We start from the raw sequence: 19,090 nt of genomic DNA, 5'->3' as shown, positions 1-19,090 counted from the left end.
CTCAGTTGGATTAGGAAGGGATACACTAATTGGAGCCTAAAAGTTGAGCACAACTTGAGCTTGATGACAAGATGACCAAAATCTCATGTTGATGTTACTGGGAATGTAATCAGCGAGATGATGTCCAGTCAGCCTGAGAACCTGTAGTAGCAACTACCCCCTCCATACAGCAGCACATTAGTTGTTGCTGAACACAGCATCCCCGACCGCAATAACTTCAGAGCTGAACAAGCTTAATCACTTTCATGAAATGTTCTTACTGCAGTGTGGTTCTTTAAATGTGTCCCGGTAAATTATTTGGTGACAGATTCATGATGTGAAGAAGAACAAGAAGAGAAAACAACATTCGTCTTTCTCAGCAATCAGAGCTGCCTTGGAGTAGGCTGTAAAAAATAAAATGTAGCTTCATCAGACTGGTTTGGGTTGCTTTGGGTTTGGGTTTTTTAAGGAGAGAGCAGTGATTGATTGTGTTGTTTGTTGGGTTTTTTGGGTGGTTGTTCGAGAAACCTATTCAATGTACATGGAGAAAAGATGCAGCACGAGAGATCCAAGAGATGATAAGTAGTATGGGATAGTAACACAGCTTCATGTGAAGGAAAGCTGAGTGCATTACACCTCTCAAGTGCCACTCTCTGAGAATTCTACTGCATAACTTAATTCTCTGTTTAATGTTAATAAAAATACTGGGCAATCTTAAGGGACATTATAAGGGATTTATTATAATAATTGTCACACTTTTTTCTAACTCCCATTAATATACCTATAGTGTCGAATAGGATACAAAAAGCACATGTTTTTAACTATAAAATAATAAAAAAAGGAGCTTGAGCTGACACGCAGAAGTGTATTGGCTATTCTTTACTGAAATTATCTCGCCATACAAAAAGGATGCTGTGGCATGTACAAAGCAATTCAACTGTGGTAAAAAAATATCATCAAAATATTTCAGAAGACTGTTGGGTCCTGTTTAGTATGATTGTGTTTTCGGAGACTTCTTTTTAATAACGTCAATCATATACTCCAGTTGTTGTAACATTTCACAGCAGAGATTTACTGCTAAACTAGATCTGACCTGAGAATGAGAAAGCAGTCAATTCACTGTAACTATTGGCTAATAAATTTTGCATCAGCTGAAGCCTGGCATTCAGCTCAGGCCGGAATACACAACCCATGAGCTATGAATGCCAAGTGAGGAGCTCTGGAACAGTAAGGTTTGCAATCATCCCTTGGAAACCCAGTTTAAAACTCTTAACAGCTCGGTTGAGTGTTATCAAGAATACTTGAAGAAAAGAAGCCTTTCAAAGCAAGGCCTTTAAAGAAAGGTTTTCCAAAATCCTCATTTTTTGCCTTAAAGGACATCTACCTCCACTGTGCTGTGTCAGCAGATGAAGTCAGAAAGAAGGTATTTTATTTTAAAAGAAGAAAAAAAAAAAAGATAAAGTTTGATAATTGGTTCTCTTTAGTGGAAAAATATAGAGCATATAGAGAAATTCATGTATTACCACAAGACTGTAAAATATTCCAAATATTCAGAGGTGTCAGAACTATTGTCAAGCTTTTGATATATCCTAGCAGAAAGCAGAAAAGTTTCTATTCATTTTAAAATGCAGCATTCAAAAAGGACTCTTCAATTTTAAATAAAACTTGCAGTGTTTGAATGCTCTCTGAGATCCACTGAAGGACCATATTTTTCAGATCGATTGACTAACGAATATCCAGTGCAGGTACAGAATTGAAAATACATTTCTACCTTTTTTAGGGTAAATCTAAGACAAATTAATAGCTCAAACATGCATTGGAGCTGCCATTTCTAGCCAAGAATCTGAACACCAGTTTTGAAAACTATGAGGAAAAAAAACTTGACACAAAAATACTAAACCTCTTTTGAATTGCTTTGTACAAATATTATTGCTGGCGTTAAAAATGGGGAACTTTATTACTTAGAAAAATTACAGGTAAGCATCTAAGGAAAAGTCCAGTAGAAGTAATGCCAGACTAAGGTGTCTCAGGTAATATACAGTCACGTCAGCCTTCAAAGCCTTTATACCAAAACTTCCAAATACCACATCACAGAAAGTAGCATGTACGGCAAAGAGGATCTTTCTTTGGCAGGCGTGTTTGCCAATGATTAGCACAAAAACCTTATTTCAAGAAATGCGAATGATGACAAAGTTTTGAAGTTGTATTCTCAGAGCTAAACTTCCACCAACATTCAATTTTCCTATCAAATGCCCTGTTCACACTAGCTTACAGGGGTATTTATACTTCAGAGATTTGCTTTTTCATAAAGAATGAGATAAGTCAGAGCAGAAGGACAAAACACTAAAGTGAACCAGGAAGATCTGTTTCAGACTTCTGAGCTCTGAATATTGTTTTTGTTATAAGCATTTCACTGTCAAACCATCATAAACAAAACTGGAAGCAGTTCAACTTGGTCTTACGCTTAACAGATTTTCAAACCCAAGTAACATATGATCAGGCAGCAGCTGAAAGCAACTGCTTTGAGCAGTTCCAGTGCCACGGTTAAACCAGATACTTTTCAATAAGTCAAATGCATATAGCTTTACTAAAAGATGAGACAAAATATTGAGGAAAACGTCTACAATTGCTTAAAAAAATATGTCAAGGTCTTTTATAATAGAAGAATAAAAAATTCTCTAAAGACTATTTATTTTAAGCATGTTTATTTCCTACAGAATTTAATCCTATCAAAACACCCACTCAAATTTAGAATAAATTTGCATGTATAAATTCCTAGATGTCTGCAGCTTGAAACCGCATGCGTAAGACGTAATGAACAGTATTTCCTACTATATGTACCACATTTCTATCCATATAAGATTAATGTAAAAAGTCAGAAGATGCACCAAGTCTTAATCTAAATCTACTTGCCACATTATGTCATATTTCATGTCAGCAGAGAAATTTCACAATCAAAAAGATACTGAGCTTTCAAATACGAAGAAGCATCACAGACTTATTTTCTGAAGAAATCTACCTTCTCCACTTAACAAAAGCAGGAAAACAAGGTGCTGCTGCTCCCATTATTTAATAGAAAAGCTTACTTTGGCTCTTTAAAAAAAAAATCTTCATTCATCTAGACACAACAACACAGACTAGCAGGGGTAAAAATAATAATAATAATAAAAATAATAAAAAGATCTTCTGAGCGTTTCAATTCAGTTACCAAGAATTTGCACTCCCCTTCACCAAAAGGGCAGCTAAGAACAAATTAAGAGCAGGAGGAAGATGAACAGTTGTCAAATCAGTAATCAAGAGAAAAAGAGCATGCTCATGAAATGCTGAATAATGAACTGGAAGCTAAAATGAGGTACTTGAGCTGAAGCATCAATCATCCAGATAGGGCAAAGTAATATTTAGATGACTCCTGTACACAAAGGCTGAACAAACCACAGTGAAAATGGCTCCAGCGCTTGTATGATCTAGTTGCAGTTTGATGCATTATCTCCAGGTGAAGACCTATTAGCAAAGAAAGACCCTACAAGAACAGAGATTACCTCAGAAAATAGAACTTGGTGTTTGATAGACCAAGCATAATGCAGACACTTCCAAATGTCTGTACACAAATGTGAGAGAAACAAGGATTTGACAAGGGTTTAATTAGTGTTGCTAATTAATAGATATTTTGGTTTAAAGGTGAAGACAGGCACTGACTACTGGCAGAATGCTTTGGACAAGTTGCATGACATGATATCAAGTATAAAAAATGACCTTTCATTGAATGATCTCCATAGAGAAATGGGTGTTAGAACTTCCTGAGTCACAGAAATGTGTAGTAGAAAACTATGGTACGGCATTAACAAACATATATAAAATAGCAGAGTTTCAGCAATTGAAGATATACTAGATAATTTACCTTCCACTGAGAGGGGCACAAAGTACTATACCTTTATGCCTCAAGATGGCTTGTATCTTGCTTGATATAAACCATATCTGATTCTCCAACTGATACTAAACCAAGTATTGTATTCTAAAAGCCATATATAATTGTTGACTGAGTGACAGGTTATTTGGTCAAGTTAACCAGACGATTAAACGCTGTTCCTATGAAGCAATACTCGCTAATGGTTTCTACACAAAGACTTATGATTTACTGAGACAAGTAAATATCTGAATGAGAGTAAAACTATGTGTGCGCACAGTGCAAAGGCATCAGCACAGTTTCTTCAACTAAAAACATTCAGATTGCTAATTCATTAGTTCATTGGACATAACAGGTATTTAAAGCAGGTGTTAAAGAACATTTTCTAAAAGAAGAGAATACCTCACCCTTGCTTACAAGTTCACACAGACAGGTTATTTCAAATATTAGTTCTAGGATCTCAATGCTGCAATAATGTATAATATTATAGCCAGTTTTAAAAGTAATTAGATGGTTTTCTCCTTCTAGTTTTTATGAGATGAAGGGTAAGCAGTGAGGCTGAGCAGTGACAAAATGAAGTCAAACAGCATGCCCATCACCACATTTCAATCACACAGCAGTTAAGAACAGCAAAGGAATGTGGAGGCACCTAATTAACAATGAATATGCATTGGCCATAGGAGGTTTTACCACAGCAGTGTTTTAGTTATTTTTTCAGTACTTTCAGTTACTTAGGTGAAAATGCCATTATTATTTCTAAAATGAACCTAGGAAACAGAATATGAAGTAAACATTTTGGCCAACCCTGAGATCCATGACAAATACAACATCTGGTGAAGCATTTGTGTTTATCGGATGCTTTGAACAGTAGATCCCAGTTTGCCTTGCTTATAAGTAGTGAATTCCAACTGTATCAGAAATCTGGGAAGAGAAAGGACTTCCTAATTTAACACAAAACAGGTGAAATAATGATGAAAAGGTATCCATTCTCCTACAGTTTTTTCATTAAAATTCCTTATAACACTGGTATGTTTTAACAAGCAGAGATGTTCTATTGAGGATTACTGTAAAAGAAACTGGTTCTGACTTCAAACATACCTTGTCTTGGAAACTCATCTGACTCCCTGTGAACCAGGTCAGAAACTCGATTTCCATAGTGCATCCTGGTGTCGTGATCATACGCCTTCAGTGTCTCACTTGAGCTGTAAGACTTCTGAGTTGGTACTCTGCAGTCTTCACTGTCCAGCGAAGAGCTCGTATAGCGACATTCCTTTCCACAGCGGCCCCTCGTCAGAGAACGGTGTCTTCTATCTTTTATATCCATTATTCTGAGTCTGGTAGGACACTTTCAAAAAAGCCACTCTTATATTTGGGGTCAGTCACTGTCACCTAAAAACAGGAAACAATAACAAGAGAGTGAGCAACGTTGTCACTACGGCTGTTTTTTATTCCACTTTCCTTGACTTATCCATGAAGAACAGTGTGGCACAGATCAAGAAAAAACCCACATGATGCATCCTTAGAAATTGAAATACTGGCATGAATGGGTGGGGGGAAGAAAATCAACTACTGTAAGAGAATCGCATTCTATCTAAATTATCATCTCATAGAAGAGTCAAAAAAATAAGGATAAAACAAAACCACTGTTATCTTTTGATTTCTGAATGAGCACTGATAACAACATGGAACTGACAGAATAGTATTTGTTTCTGTTATTCAACAGCACCAAGAAATGCAGACTCAAATCAGCTTTAATTATTTCAGTTCTTCCTGCAGGAGGGCTTGCAATTAAAAATGAAGCACATAGAGGAGCTGCATAGAGGAGATTATTCCTATTTGCCATTAATGCATTACAGAGATGTATATTATCCTTTAACAATGTGCTCCCAAGCAACTGTGACTATTTTACTGCCCCTTGATCACACAATCAGAGGCCCTGTTCCCAACAAAAGGTTGGGCCAGGTATCTCCAGAGGTCCTTTCCAGCCTCAGCTCTCTCAAAACACTTGGGTAACTGGCTGCTCTTGTGTACCACAGAACATGATTTTCTTCACAATCCCTCAAAATGACGAGTTTATCCATCTCAGCACTTGGAGCTCTTCAGAATGGTATAGATATCTTCTTGTTCACTGGACTAGCACGAGGGAAATAATTACAGCCTACTTAATTACAACACCCTTACTGTGGCATATATGCTTCAATATATGCACACTCAGCATGCATAAACCATAGAGTGAAAGAAGAAAGCAAGAAATACACTAAGCATGGGCAACCTACCCACTGGGGTATTCATTATTGTGAGCTGGCATTTGAATGCATGCCTTCTTCTCATGGCATCTCATGCCCAGTTCTGTACCACTCCTGAGAAATCCTCATGACAAAACCTTTTGCGGGAAATGAAATCTTCCCCACCAAAAATACCCAGATCTGCTCCTGCCACCATTGCCACCCAGGTAACAAACTCCTGCGAAAGACCACGACCCCAGGAGGTGGTCACAGCTTGCACCGCTGGAGCTGTTTGCACGCGGAGGAGGGGAGGTCAGCACACTGGCTTCAGTATTGCTAAATCATTGCTTTGGGGCTGGAACAGATTATGTCCCTTAAAGAGAAAAAAAAATGTACTTGGCCAGAGGAGTTAGTGAACTTGAGAAATGGTTTCTTGGCTTCATTTAGACTCTGACATTTAGACTTCTTGTATTTCTTTTTCTTTCTATATTTTAAAGAAGAAAGTTAGGTAACCAGGAGAAACAGCTGATTTAAGCCACCCACAGGTATTCTGCAATCTGTGAGTGATAAAAAGTGTAAACATGCTTCCCCCCTCCCCCTTATTCTTTTAACTGTCATGGTACATTCGGGTGGTGGGGGGACCCACCAAATAGTACACACAGAAACACCAAAACAAAATCAGAGGATATTCAGTACTTAAAACTGGGAGGGCTCGTTTTAGAACTTTAGTTTAAAGAGAATGGACAACTCGATGCACACTCACGTTTCCCACCTCTCTGAATGTCTAGTGGCTAAGCTGGCTTCTCTATATCTCAATTATACTGTTCAATTCTTTGGCTCTGTAATATTTATTAAACTGTAAAGCATGTTAACTATAAAGCATGTTAAAACTGGTGATACAAACACTTTCTTGAAGTTTGAGGAGATATATGGTCATTTAGATTAACAATTCCTGGTTTTTTGATCCCAGTTCAATACTACCTCATCAAATTCAGATATCAACATCTCACAATTACAGAACACAGAAACAGATGAATACAGTATTGAGCAAAACCTGCCAATTACTCTCTGTATGTCTTCACGCTACTGCTCAATACAAAAGCCTATTATTCTGTATGAAGGTATTGTCTCTCCGTTCAGAAATACAAACAGCTTTTTGTTTTTTATGATTGCTAAACTTTAAGCTGTCCGGGCTGATTTCTGTTGTTTCTGAAAGAACATTTAATTCCTTGTTACTATAGTTAAAAGAAGGATTTACTATGACTGACATAGAACTTCTGAGTATTTCCATCATCTTAGCTTATTAAAGCATCTTCTCAGGCAGACAAGATTTTTTTGAAAGCGTTCCCTCAATAAACATTCTTTTCTAGAGTTTTGTGCAATTACCCTTCAAATGCAAAAATAAAAGGAAATGATGAGAGGTGAGACAATGCTCTAGTGTTGATCACGCCAAGAAATATCACAGTATCACAGTATGTTTGGGATTGGAAGGGACCTCAAAAGATCACTAGTCCAATCCCCCTGCTGGAGCAGGAACGCCTAGGTGAGGTGGCACAGGAACATGTCCAGGTGGGTCTTGAATGTCTCCAGAGAAGGAGACTCCACAACCCCCCTGGGCAGCCTGTTCCAGTGTCTGTCACCCTTACTGAGAAGTTTTTCCTCAAATTTAAGTGGAACCTCTTGTGTTCCAGCTTGATCCCATTACCCCTTGTCCTATCATTGTTTGCCAACAAGAAGAGCCTGGCTCCATCCTCCTGACACTCACCCTTTATATATTTATAAACATTAATAAGGTCACCCCTCAGTCTCCTCTTCTCCAAACTAAAGAGACCCAGCTCCCTCAGCCTTTCCTCATAAGGGAGGTGCTCCACTCCCTTAATCATCTTTGTTGCCCTACGCTGGACCCTCTCCAGCAGTTCCCTGTCCTTCTTGAACTGAGGGGCCCAGAACTGGACACAATATTCCAGATGGGGTCTCACCAGGGCAGAGTAGAGGGGAAGGAGGACCTCTCTTGATCTACTAACCACCTCCCTTCTAATACACCCCAGGATGCCATTGGCCTTCCAGGCCACAAGGGCACAGTGCTGGCTCATGATCATCTTGTTGTCCACCAGGACCCCCAGGTCCCTTTCCCCTACACTGCTCTCTAATATGTAATTTCCCAACCTATACTGGAACCTGGAATCCCTCAATCTCCCTCACATGCAGCAAGGTACAACATCTGCACTGTCATTACCATGACGAGTCCAACAGATTAACACTAGAAAATAAATGAAAAGCATGATGATGTCGTCCCAGCAGCTTTACTTTGACCTTTACTAAGGAAAACCTTGTTACAAGAATCAGATGTCATAATAATTTAGCAAATAACTTGTTCTTTACAACACTTACTATTAAAAATTTCTTGAACATTACTACATTTTAAGATATGCTTTAAAATATTATAGATAATATGAAAAATATTTTAAGCAGGGGTTTTATTCAATTACATGTTCATATTTATTACAGTACTTCTAATATTTTTTCTGATTTTTCTAGTACTTGAGGACAAATCCCAAGCCTCTGAGACTAAATACATCTACCTAAATGAACAAAATATTCTCATAGATGCTTATCTCTGCTTTGGGGATTTCTATGCATGAAACAGGTGAAAAGCAGAGCACTGTCAACAAACCACTCCTAAAATTCACACAACGGCATCACCATACATGGCTCAAACTACAGTGTAATGAAGTTGTAACTCGCTCCTGGAAAACTTGTTTCACATTTTTCTGGTACTTATCTGAAACAGATGAAATACTGTTTCAATTCAAGGCTAAATACCTTCCTTGTTAAGATAGTCAAATCTTTATGTAACACACTCCTGGAAAGGTAAAACGTGATAGCTTCAGTTAAGCGAGAATATTGGTGAGATTCAATTTGAGTTTAAAATTCCTGATACTCTTTGACTTGCCTGTCTCAAGGGCTCTCTATGAATGGTATATTTTGAGTAATTGACCTAAATAGTAACTGCTTTAATAATTTCTTTTGTTTCAAAGGATTTTGCTAAGACTGCTCATATTGACCTACTTACAGTACAGAGTAGTACAACCGCTAACAACTGACTTCAGCTGCTTTCTTCCCCTATCATTGTTTTAATTATTGCAAAGCACTAACAGGACCCCCATCTAACTTTCTGAATAATGTATTTGTGGCTTGCAAAGGGGTTGGTCAGGATTCAAAGGTGCATAGTCTCAGTTGATCTAGACTTTCCACAGACAGTAAAACTAAAGCTATAAACAAGACATGCTTTGTTGGCAAACACGTATCACATGTGCCACAAGTTACACGTCTCGCAAACTTTGGACTCACCCAATACAGCATTTCTTGTGCTCACGTGCAGCAACTATTTGCCTGGACATACGTACAGTAGTGGTACCCTGGCTGGGGAGGGGAGGGGACAGAGGAGATGGCTGAGGGGCTGAGAAATGAAAAAACAGGGGGTTTTCATTTAGGGTTTTTTTGTTTTAAATTGACCTCTTTTTGTGTTAGCAAAGTCAAATCAATAGGAGGCATGGAGGGAGGACTCAAAAAGAATTTTAACAGCTTAGTGAAGCCTACGCTAAAAGTCTTTTTAAATTTGAAGTTGATTCATACACTGATCTTACTTAAGTTATGTGCTTGTTTCTTGCATTTTCTAATGATCCCTTATGCTATTCCAGAATATGTGGCCATTAGACCTGCCACTCACAACAGACAGAATGCAGTAATCACTTGGAAGTTCAAGAGAAAACAAAGGACTTCACATTTACTTTGTGCCCTTAAATAACCTAGCACGACTAGATCAAAACATTACAATAGTGCAAACGATATTAGAAACAGTCTCAAAAAAAAAAAAAAGTAGTACACCATGTACCAATCTGTTCATTAAAAAAAGGTCTTTTAAAAGCCTGTACTTCTTTTCATCATGAACAATTGGAAATAAGCTTGTGATTTAGAGATTCAAATGCTGTTCATTATTTTATGCAAGGACTATTTTTGAAATGAGAAAATTCAATAATTCAACTTTGGCACAGTACAGGTTTTCAGGGGATAAATAAGAGTTATTTAACTGCTGTATTTTTTGATGATTTTAATGTTAGTGAAAAAGTACATCTCTACTTCTGGATCACCTCTACCTTTAAAAAAAGGCAATAAATAAAATGCAATGTTTAATGAAATACTACTATAGTATGTATAGTTTGTTACACAAATTGATGGCAAGTATGCTGGTTTTGATTTGGGCCAAAAATATCCAAGTCTTTTTGGACAATCTGTTTGGTGTAATAATGCAACCTCGTTTTCCATTGATAAGTCTTTCTCCAGATTTTCTTTTTTCCTCTCCAAATACTGAGTTTTCCTTTTAGTGTAGCTACTCTATATATTGCACTGAAAATTAGATGTACTTAGTCCAACATGTGAAATAGCTTTTTCAGAACATTTTTGATGAATGATTCAAGTTTAAGTAGTAAAATACATACAGCGCTTGTAGGCATTTCCTGGTGTGCTTTCCTGAAGAGAAAACCATTTTTTTTTTACTTTTTTGACTCTTTTTTGTATTTTTTCTTTTAGTAAATAGAGGCTATAGCAAGTATTTTCAGACTAAGGGCAGCCAAAATTGTGACCACAACAAAATGCAACACTGTGCCAAATAGTTATATCATATATGTATTTTTATCTACCTAAATATACATATTGTTATTTCCAGACTGTCTTCTGAGATTTCTGTACTCCAGGAACTTCTTACAAATCCCAGAACTGTTTAACTCTATTATGAAAATAACATCCCAATAAGAAAATAACATGTCATCAGCAACTGGGCAACCCCAGGAGCTGGGAGAAGCTTTGTGACAGTCCCCCTCTCACATCCCGCACTGACTGCTAAGGATTAACCCCTGATTTTCCACCGAGTCCCGTCCAGATGAGCAAATCCTTTACTATGGACTAAGAGGGTCCAGAACCGTAGTTGACACCAAAGACTTAACAAAGAGGAGGTTCTTTCTTAAAGGTACCTTATGTCAGTTGAAAAAGCAGCTACACAAACTCGGATACAAATTCCTAAATGTTACTGAATGTGGCTTCTGTTGTATGAAAGTTGTGAGGTGCGGATCACCCAGTCAGAAACCATCTCTGTAAAATGTCACTATTAGATAAGCATCTGCCAGTGTTCAAGGACTGAGGTGGTGTGGCACATTTGAACCAACCAATTCTTCATCTTCTTCTGAGACAAATTGTGTACTTGGGTTTTAAGCCTCCAGCACACAAAACCAATTTAGTGCCTCTATTAGCCCACACAGTGTATTTACACTACTATTCTTGAAAAGTTGTTTTAAACTCACTGAAATATTACCCGCATCCTACATATTTCAGTAGCTGGATGGCAAAAGAGTGTGGCAACTCCAACGCTGATTCCCTTCCTAGATGTTACTCGAGCCATACGCAATCTACATTGTGTCACGCTGACTCGAAAGATGGCCAAGTTTTGTAAAAGCATGTCACACAAGCCATGAAAAACAGTACAGACAAATACAACTAGCAAAAAACTTTAAGTCATTTTTCAGAGAAGGGCTTATAAACCCCACCCAAATTAGTACTAAGCAGAATACAAATGAGGCTGAAATGACAAGTGCTTTTATTCCTGGATACACAGAGGAAAAACAGTAGAAGGAGTTTGAAGGAGAAATAAAGAAAAGAAAGTGACAGAATAAAAATGTTTGTGTCCTGGAGTTTATCAGCTATGCAGAGTTGTCAAGTTTTTCCTTTTGGAGAGCACTCTTCCTTCTTTTCTGAATGAGACATTAACATCCCATCCATTCCAAACACTGTCCCCCCAAAAATGTAGAATTTTTACCCTGGTATAACATATTTGCACTTCTAACTCAAAGCTATTTACAAATATTTGTTAGGATTTAGGACAGCCATGAGAGCTAAATCTGTATTATCCTTCTACAGAAACAGTTCAACACTAAGAGCACAAGTGTCCCACCTCAGTGCACACAATGAATTTGCTGCACACTGGGAACACCAAGTTCCAGTTCTTAGTTTCCTGCTCCCAGTATCATTGTTATCTACATCCTTCCATCATTCTATTCAGTCAGATTAAAAAGAAATAAATAATAAAGTCACCATAGAACAATACAAGAAGCCAACTTCTCAATTAATACAATTGCTTAAAATTAGCATAGCTGAACAAGTTTACAAAATGGATTTAAAGATCAAATACAAAACGGCCACTTCAAAAGAGTAGGTTTGCTAAAAATAATTGCCTACAGGACATTATTACTCTTCTACTGCCAAGAACGAATAAACAATACTATTATCTATTGCTAAAATGCTGTTAATGAAGAAAGGTAAAATAATTTATCATTGCATAATTAACACAATGCAGTTAAGCATGCTTTAATGATTCTGTATAATAGTTTCCTATCACCAGAGAATACTTTTGAATCAGGAAATAATTGTCTAAATAATTTCTGGCTAAGTCTTTGATCAAACTGATCAACATTTATAGAAGCGAGGTAGATCTAAATGCCCACGCACTGAATGACAATTTACTTTATTTAATTGTCCACTGGTGATGTTCTTTTTTCCTTCTAATCCTAGGGCAAAACGCTGTCTTTAATTAAGTTAATGGGATTTTTAACCTTACTAGCAATGGAGTCAAGACATCAAGCTGGTTGGAGCAGTAGTTGTGCTCCAGCCATTCCCACTCTCTCTTGCTTTCACCAGCACTTAGTCAGTAGTCCATTTTAATTTTTAGCAGCGTTTTCCAGTGTTCTTGCCTCTTGTCAAGTTTCTCTGCCTTTGCATTTTCTCTAAATCCTTCTTTATCCCCAGAGTTTCAGTTATGGATTTGAATGCTGTTCATTTCCATCAGCCTTTTCCTGCCCACCCAGGCTAATCCACCAGCTGTCTCTGGGAACTCCTGGGCACTGGGCTTCTGATTAGACCCAAGAGTTTCCATTTTAAACCTATGACTGTATTATAAAGTCGCAGAAACATAACCAACATGGAAGGACTTGTACTTTTCCTGCACCCAAGCAGGTCCAGTGCCAAGAATTTTAAGACAGTTTCTTCTTAATTCTTCTTCACTTCATTGTGTTAAAACATTCTGTAATTCTGCACCTGTTAGGCACCTTCATTCCTGCTGGCAATAGCAGAAGCTGTACCACTGGGTACAGATCTGCCAGAAGAAAACCATCAGCAATGCACCTTTCATTTCTGGTTTACGCTTAATAGTTGAAAATACTGTTAAGGGGGAACTTTCCAGAATCTGAGCTCAAGCAAAGCTCCTGTGTACATCTCATCAGAGGATGCTACTGTAATAAGATCACGTTGCTGAAGAGGTTTCTCAGCGATTTTCAACCCCCTACAAGACTATTCTCAGAAGTCATCAAACGTAGTAATCATGCAAACGATCAAGAGTTTAGGTACTTTACTTATCATTTCAGTTGAGAACACCACCTGCTTTTGACTCTAAATTAACATCATTCTCTCTCTGCCCAAGAAACTCTCCTTTCTTTAAAGCTTCCACGGAACCTCTCCTACCTCCATTTGATACTAACAATTTTCATATGCTCATTAACAAGATGTTTTAATATGCTTTTTCTCTGCCAGCAGTGTCAACCTACAAGGATATTCTTTGAAGAAGGGTATACAAGAGACCATTTTAAGACTGTATAAACTTATCATGAAAATAAAATGCAACACTATTTTAAAATCCCTAGTAGTACTTAAGTAGAATTTCAGTGAAGACACCTATTTCCAAATACACAAATAAATACCTCACTCAGCTAAGCTCTGATACTCCACTCTATTGGGGAAGAAAAAAAAAGAGGAAAAAGGAGTCATTTTCTTTGTGTAAACTACTAGCTTTACTTTTTGAGAGTTATCTACCTTAATAAATAAACAGATTTTTATCAGAAATAACTTCCTGAAGTGATTCTTCGTTTTAAAGGTTCAAAGTAAGCTAATAAATGAAAAGAGAAAAAAAAAATGAAAGACAATGGACCATCACGTTAAGGCACACAAAATACATGACACTGTATCTTAACAGTTTTCATAAAAGTATTTTCTGGAACATTTAAAATTATAGATTGCGTCAGACAGCAATGAAACTTTGCATAATGAAGTAAGAAGGCACCATAAGTTTCTCAGCTAACAATTACACAAGTGTTGTTCCATCTTCTAATAAAGGAAAATGAATTGCTTTATAAAAATGAATTAAAACGCACAGCAACAGATAAAATGAATAGAACTATTATAAAACATGATCAACTCTAACTCAAAATCTCTGAAGTTCTTGTGTCCAGACAGCAAGAGTTGGACAGGGACAGAATTGAGGTCCTGTCACCCTGAAAGCTGTGCCACCCAAAACTGCAGTGCAAGGTTTGCTTGCGTATTATCACAGCAGAAGAGGACAGAAAGGGTTATCTTGATTAACGGAAATCTTCTATAGTAACTTAAGCCAAGAAAAACACATTTCTAGAAAATTAACTGGTCCAAGACCACAAGAAGCTGTAAATACCTCATATTTCCGTCCCATCACTATGCAGACATGACTACATCCTGTGTTCTATCTCCAAGTCACGAACAAAAAGGACTCATCAATCTGAAGGAAAATCACTCCAGAGAAGAGGTCACATTCTTCAAGACATGTCAGTTACCTAGTCATTTAGGACATTAAATGTAATCCAACATATACCCTCACACTGCCGCATCCTTCTGCAGCCTTCTTGGCTAGGACCATCCTATCTGTGGGTGACTCCAAAGCAAGCCTGGCATTTGCTGAGGGACAGGAGGCTTCTTATGTGTCATTTGGTCAGCAGTCACTGCTCACATGGCTGAGCTGTCAGGAGCAAGGCACCATTCTCAACCCTGGCAGTGATCTTCATCCAGCACCTAGCAGGAGGTGCCTGAAGGCCCGTGGAGCCAGCAAGGGCTGCAGCTGTACCAGCACTGAACACGGGAGCTCACCTGGGGATATCCTCACATAAGCTACTGCATGAGAAATGCAACCTGCCATCTCCTGTGCACCATGAGTTTTAGAAAGGAAGAACAGTCACAGGGAAGTAACCAGTTAAAAAGCAATCTCTAAACTGTGAGGAATATTTACAAAATCTGTTTCATCCTCTCTTTCCATTGCCATTTCACAGAAAGAACAATAACAGAGCTGCAACGTCTATTTTCTTCTCCAGACTAAGCTCATCACACTAAAGCCAGCCCCCACAATTTTGCCATCTGGTGCCTAGATTGCCATGTATCCAGAACAGAGATGCCTACGTTCTTCGACTGCCATGGTCAAACTTTCCAGGCAAAAGCATCAGCATTTTATGACAAGGATAGAGATGAAGCCTAGGGGAACCTGGCAAGAAAGATTTAAAACAAATGCTGTTTCACCTGCCACGTTCAGCTGCATCACTGACTCTTACAAAATAAAATTTATAACTTAAATGAACACACCTGGTTTTAACTAAATATCTGTTGCATCTGTACAGGTATACAGACATCCTGTTCTACATACACTGAAAATTGAATTTAAAGTATTTTAAAATTGCTACTAAAATCACTTATTCTCTAAGGATACTGAAATTGATAAAGTTAATAGCTTTATTTTTTCAAAACAGAAAAGTAACTAGAGGTCCAAAACTTAGTTGATTCTTCTACTAAGGATTAGATGATATGTACAGAGAACAAAAATAAATAATGCAGTTAAAAAAATTACATTGTGAAAGTATATTTCTCTACAGTCATAACCAGCTTGTTAAAACACAAGCCTTAAAATGTTGTCTTTCTTCCAATGCTGTATTAGCTACCTAGGTAGATGATTTCTTAATATAATTATTTTTAGCAGTACTTCACAGATGGCAAAAATATTGCATCAAGTTCTGTTCCCCCCACAAAACAAGAAAGATGTTCATGGACTGGAGAAAGTCCAAGGAAGGATGCTGGTGTGTCCTGGGAAGGATGCTGGTGTGTCCTGGGACAGAGCATGTGATCCATGTGGAGACGTGCAGGAACTGGGCTTGGTGAACCTGCCAAAAGCTGTCTGAGTGGACATCGCCCAAGAGGCGATGGAGAAGGGAGAGCAGGGTCTTTAGTGAGGGGAACTAAAGGTAAGTGAGAAACCACAGGTGCAAACAGAAGAACGGGAAATTCTGATCGGAAATGAGGTGGGTGAAAAACTAGTACGGGGACAAATAGGCAGTGGAAGAGGTTGCTGCAGAGGCTGGGGAAATTGACACATTTTCAAGACTCAACTGCACAAAGCCCTTAGCAACCCAGTTTCAGTTCAGCACTGAAGCCTGGATTAGGTGAGCTCCAGAGGCCCTTTTCCAGCCTCAGTGGTGTGTGACTGCGTGACATTCTCAATTTAGGAAAAATTCCATACTCAATAAGAAAAAGTATTTAGGAAACAAGCCTGTAAAGTGAACACATGATGAAAGCTTTGTAAGCTGAGCACACAGGCTTAATAAATCAGAGCTCTTTAGAGTAGAAAATTCAACTAAGCTTGCAGGTTTAAAGCAGAGTTCAAAGTTTTGATAGCACAATACGGCAGAGGCTCCACGACGGCTGCGCAAGCGTGCAGACCGCAGAGGGCCAGCAAATGGCACTGCAGTGGGGTCCTTGCTACCCAGTCCCGCCAATGACGGAGCAAAGGGGAGACACACACAAATGGTATTGCCTGAGAAAGCATGGAGGGCTTTGTTGCTTCTTCAGTTTCACAGTACAGACTATCTGAGGGAACAGAAAATGCCCAACATGCAGTTCTAGAGTGAAGAAAATCTACAAGGACTCAAAGCACAGTTTAACAAAAGTAACACAGCTCTGCCATAGCTCCCAAGATGCTACTGCAAGTTCGTATGTTTCAAAACATGTCATTTGACAGTGCTGACTTTGAAACAGTCCCTTAAAAATATGGAAATAAACCCAAAAGAAAACAACCCTGCCATGTCTTATAATGCCACTACAATAAATCTAAAGAAAACAGCGCATGAAAAGGAATTGTAACCTCTAACACCCGAGAGCCCACCTCTCCGCCAGTGGCAGCCACATTCTCATGTCATGTATATCAGTGCAGACATATTCTTTTCCTACTGAGGATTTTTTTGTTATTTAAAGCTTTGCTTAACTTCAGTAGGTTGCTCTGCCTTACAGGCAGTGGGCAAAACAGCCTCTTGTCTCTGTACCTCTTCAAGCAGGAAAGAAACTGGAAAGAAACACTAAAATGCTTCATTATCCTGAAGTGAAATCAATAAACTATGAACAGTTTTAACCTAATTTACTAGGAAACAGCATTGGAAAGGTATCTGACAAAGCATTTCATATACATTAAAAGCCATCAGATCGTACATTTAGATCAATACTGAGACACGCAATGAGCTACAGATAAAATGATCCCTATACCATTACCAACATAGTTGGCCAAATTGTCTCAGTAATTTCTAACCTGCATGAAATCTTTTATGAATTATTAAAATAAAAAGTAAAAGCAAAAAGGAGAGAAGGGAAATCTCTCTCTTGATGCCATCTTCGCTGCTGTTCTAAAGAACATTCTGCACAACCAGCAGCTGGGACTGTGAGCTCCCCTCCCAATGGTGCTGGAGCCACCAGCTCTGTCCCAGCCACGGGCACTGACCAGGGAACTCCAGGGATCTCAGAGTTACAGACCTTTCCTACTTCCCACAACCACAGCCTCCTACCCAAAAAAGCACAGAATTCAGGAGTCTATGTGTGAGTACTTTCTAAGTGGCACTTCAAGTGACATCTCTTGCAGTACTACTGGAAAGATTTCATGCTGACACGTTATTGAAGGGCCTTGGACAACTCTAGCTCTGTCTTTCCGGTGACATAGAATAATGGGTGGCGCTCACAAGACTGTTTCTGAACGTCATGCATTAGGCAGCAAGAACACCTCAGTCAACAGTAATTTCTTCTGGAAGAAGCTGCTCCCTGAACAATACAGCCAGCTTGCTACAGACAATACTTGTGTGCTTATACAAGCAGCTAGAATGTAAAACAGAAAAATAAAACAAGTACTTGATCCATCACATGAAATTAGACTAAAAACCAAACAAACCAAGAATCTGTGAATAAAGCACTAAATTGGTCTCATTTCTAACTCTTTTTTTTTCCCAGCTAACATTTTATTTTGAAGCTTGAGATCAACTTTCAACTCCATATACTTTTTTTAAGTAGTGTAGTAGCATGGTCACACATTAAAATTACAATATGCAAAAAAGAGTGCGAGAAAAATAAATCTAATACCTTGCAGGTATTAGCTCCATCATTTAGAATTAGTGGTCACGTTTATATATTACAAGATCTGCAGAGGAGAGATTCTACAACATAATCTCTATGCCTAAGACTCAGGCAACTCCCCAAAAGGAAAACCTGTAGTGATCTACACTGTAACTCAATTTATAAAGGTAGAACAAACTTTATTTGAAAACAGTGATTCTTAAGCATAAAACTAGTTCTCTCATTTCCTATAAATATCATCAAGGAAGTCTAAATATTCACAGGGTATCTTGATGGAACCTTCAGTTTTTCAGTTGGATTGGCTTACATTTTGAGGACTAGTCTAAGTTATCCTAGAACGGCTAGAATTCCTCAGATCCGCTCCAGCGGGGGGATTGGACTAGATGATCTTTTAAGGTCCCTTCCAATCCCTGACATTCTGTGATCCTGTGATCTGCCTTTCTTTAAGTCATTTAGCCATCTAAAATGCTTTTATATTCAGTATCAAAAACTTACATGAGGCTACTGGAATACTTTCCAATAATCAAGACTACAGAATTAGGAAGTGTCCCATTTAGAAACTGAGTTTTGAGTGATAAGAATGAAACACAAATTGGTCCGTAGCTCCATGACTCCACTGAGACTGCACTAATATCAGTTCTCATTACCAGACAGATGGTCAGACCAGTGCTTCACATGGGTGCGATTTAAAAATTGTAATTCC

The 19,090-nt window shown here is 38.2% G+C and overlaps 1 protein-coding gene across 4 annotated transcripts in view; it reads right to left on the bottom strand.

Annotated features, from left to right (window-relative positions):
- Positions 1-5,207, bottom strand: part of TENM2 (teneurin transmembrane protein 2) — a gene marked incomplete at both ends in the record, with an annotated part of 489,425 nt that extends 484,218 nt beyond the window's left edge. For all 4 annotated transcript variants that reach the window (XM_080353522.1, XM_080353523.1, XM_080353524.1 and 1 more), the window contains one exon: positions 4,982-5,207. In XM_080353522.1, the coding sequence (XP_080209648.1) occupies positions 4,982-5,207 (226 nt within the window). The remainder of the gene's footprint in view (positions 1-4,981) is intronic.
- Positions 5,208-19,090: the final 13,883 nt, after the last annotated feature.

The sequence above is a fragment of the Nesoenas mayeri genome (assembly GCF_963082525.1).
Source record: "Nesoenas mayeri genome assembly, chromosome: 14".
NCBI classification, from domain to species: domain Eukaryota; kingdom Metazoa; phylum Chordata; class Aves; order Columbiformes; family Columbidae; genus Nesoenas; species Nesoenas mayeri.
The sequence above is the reverse complement of the archived record's forward strand: the minus strand, read 5'-3'. Positions and strand labels throughout refer to the sequence as shown.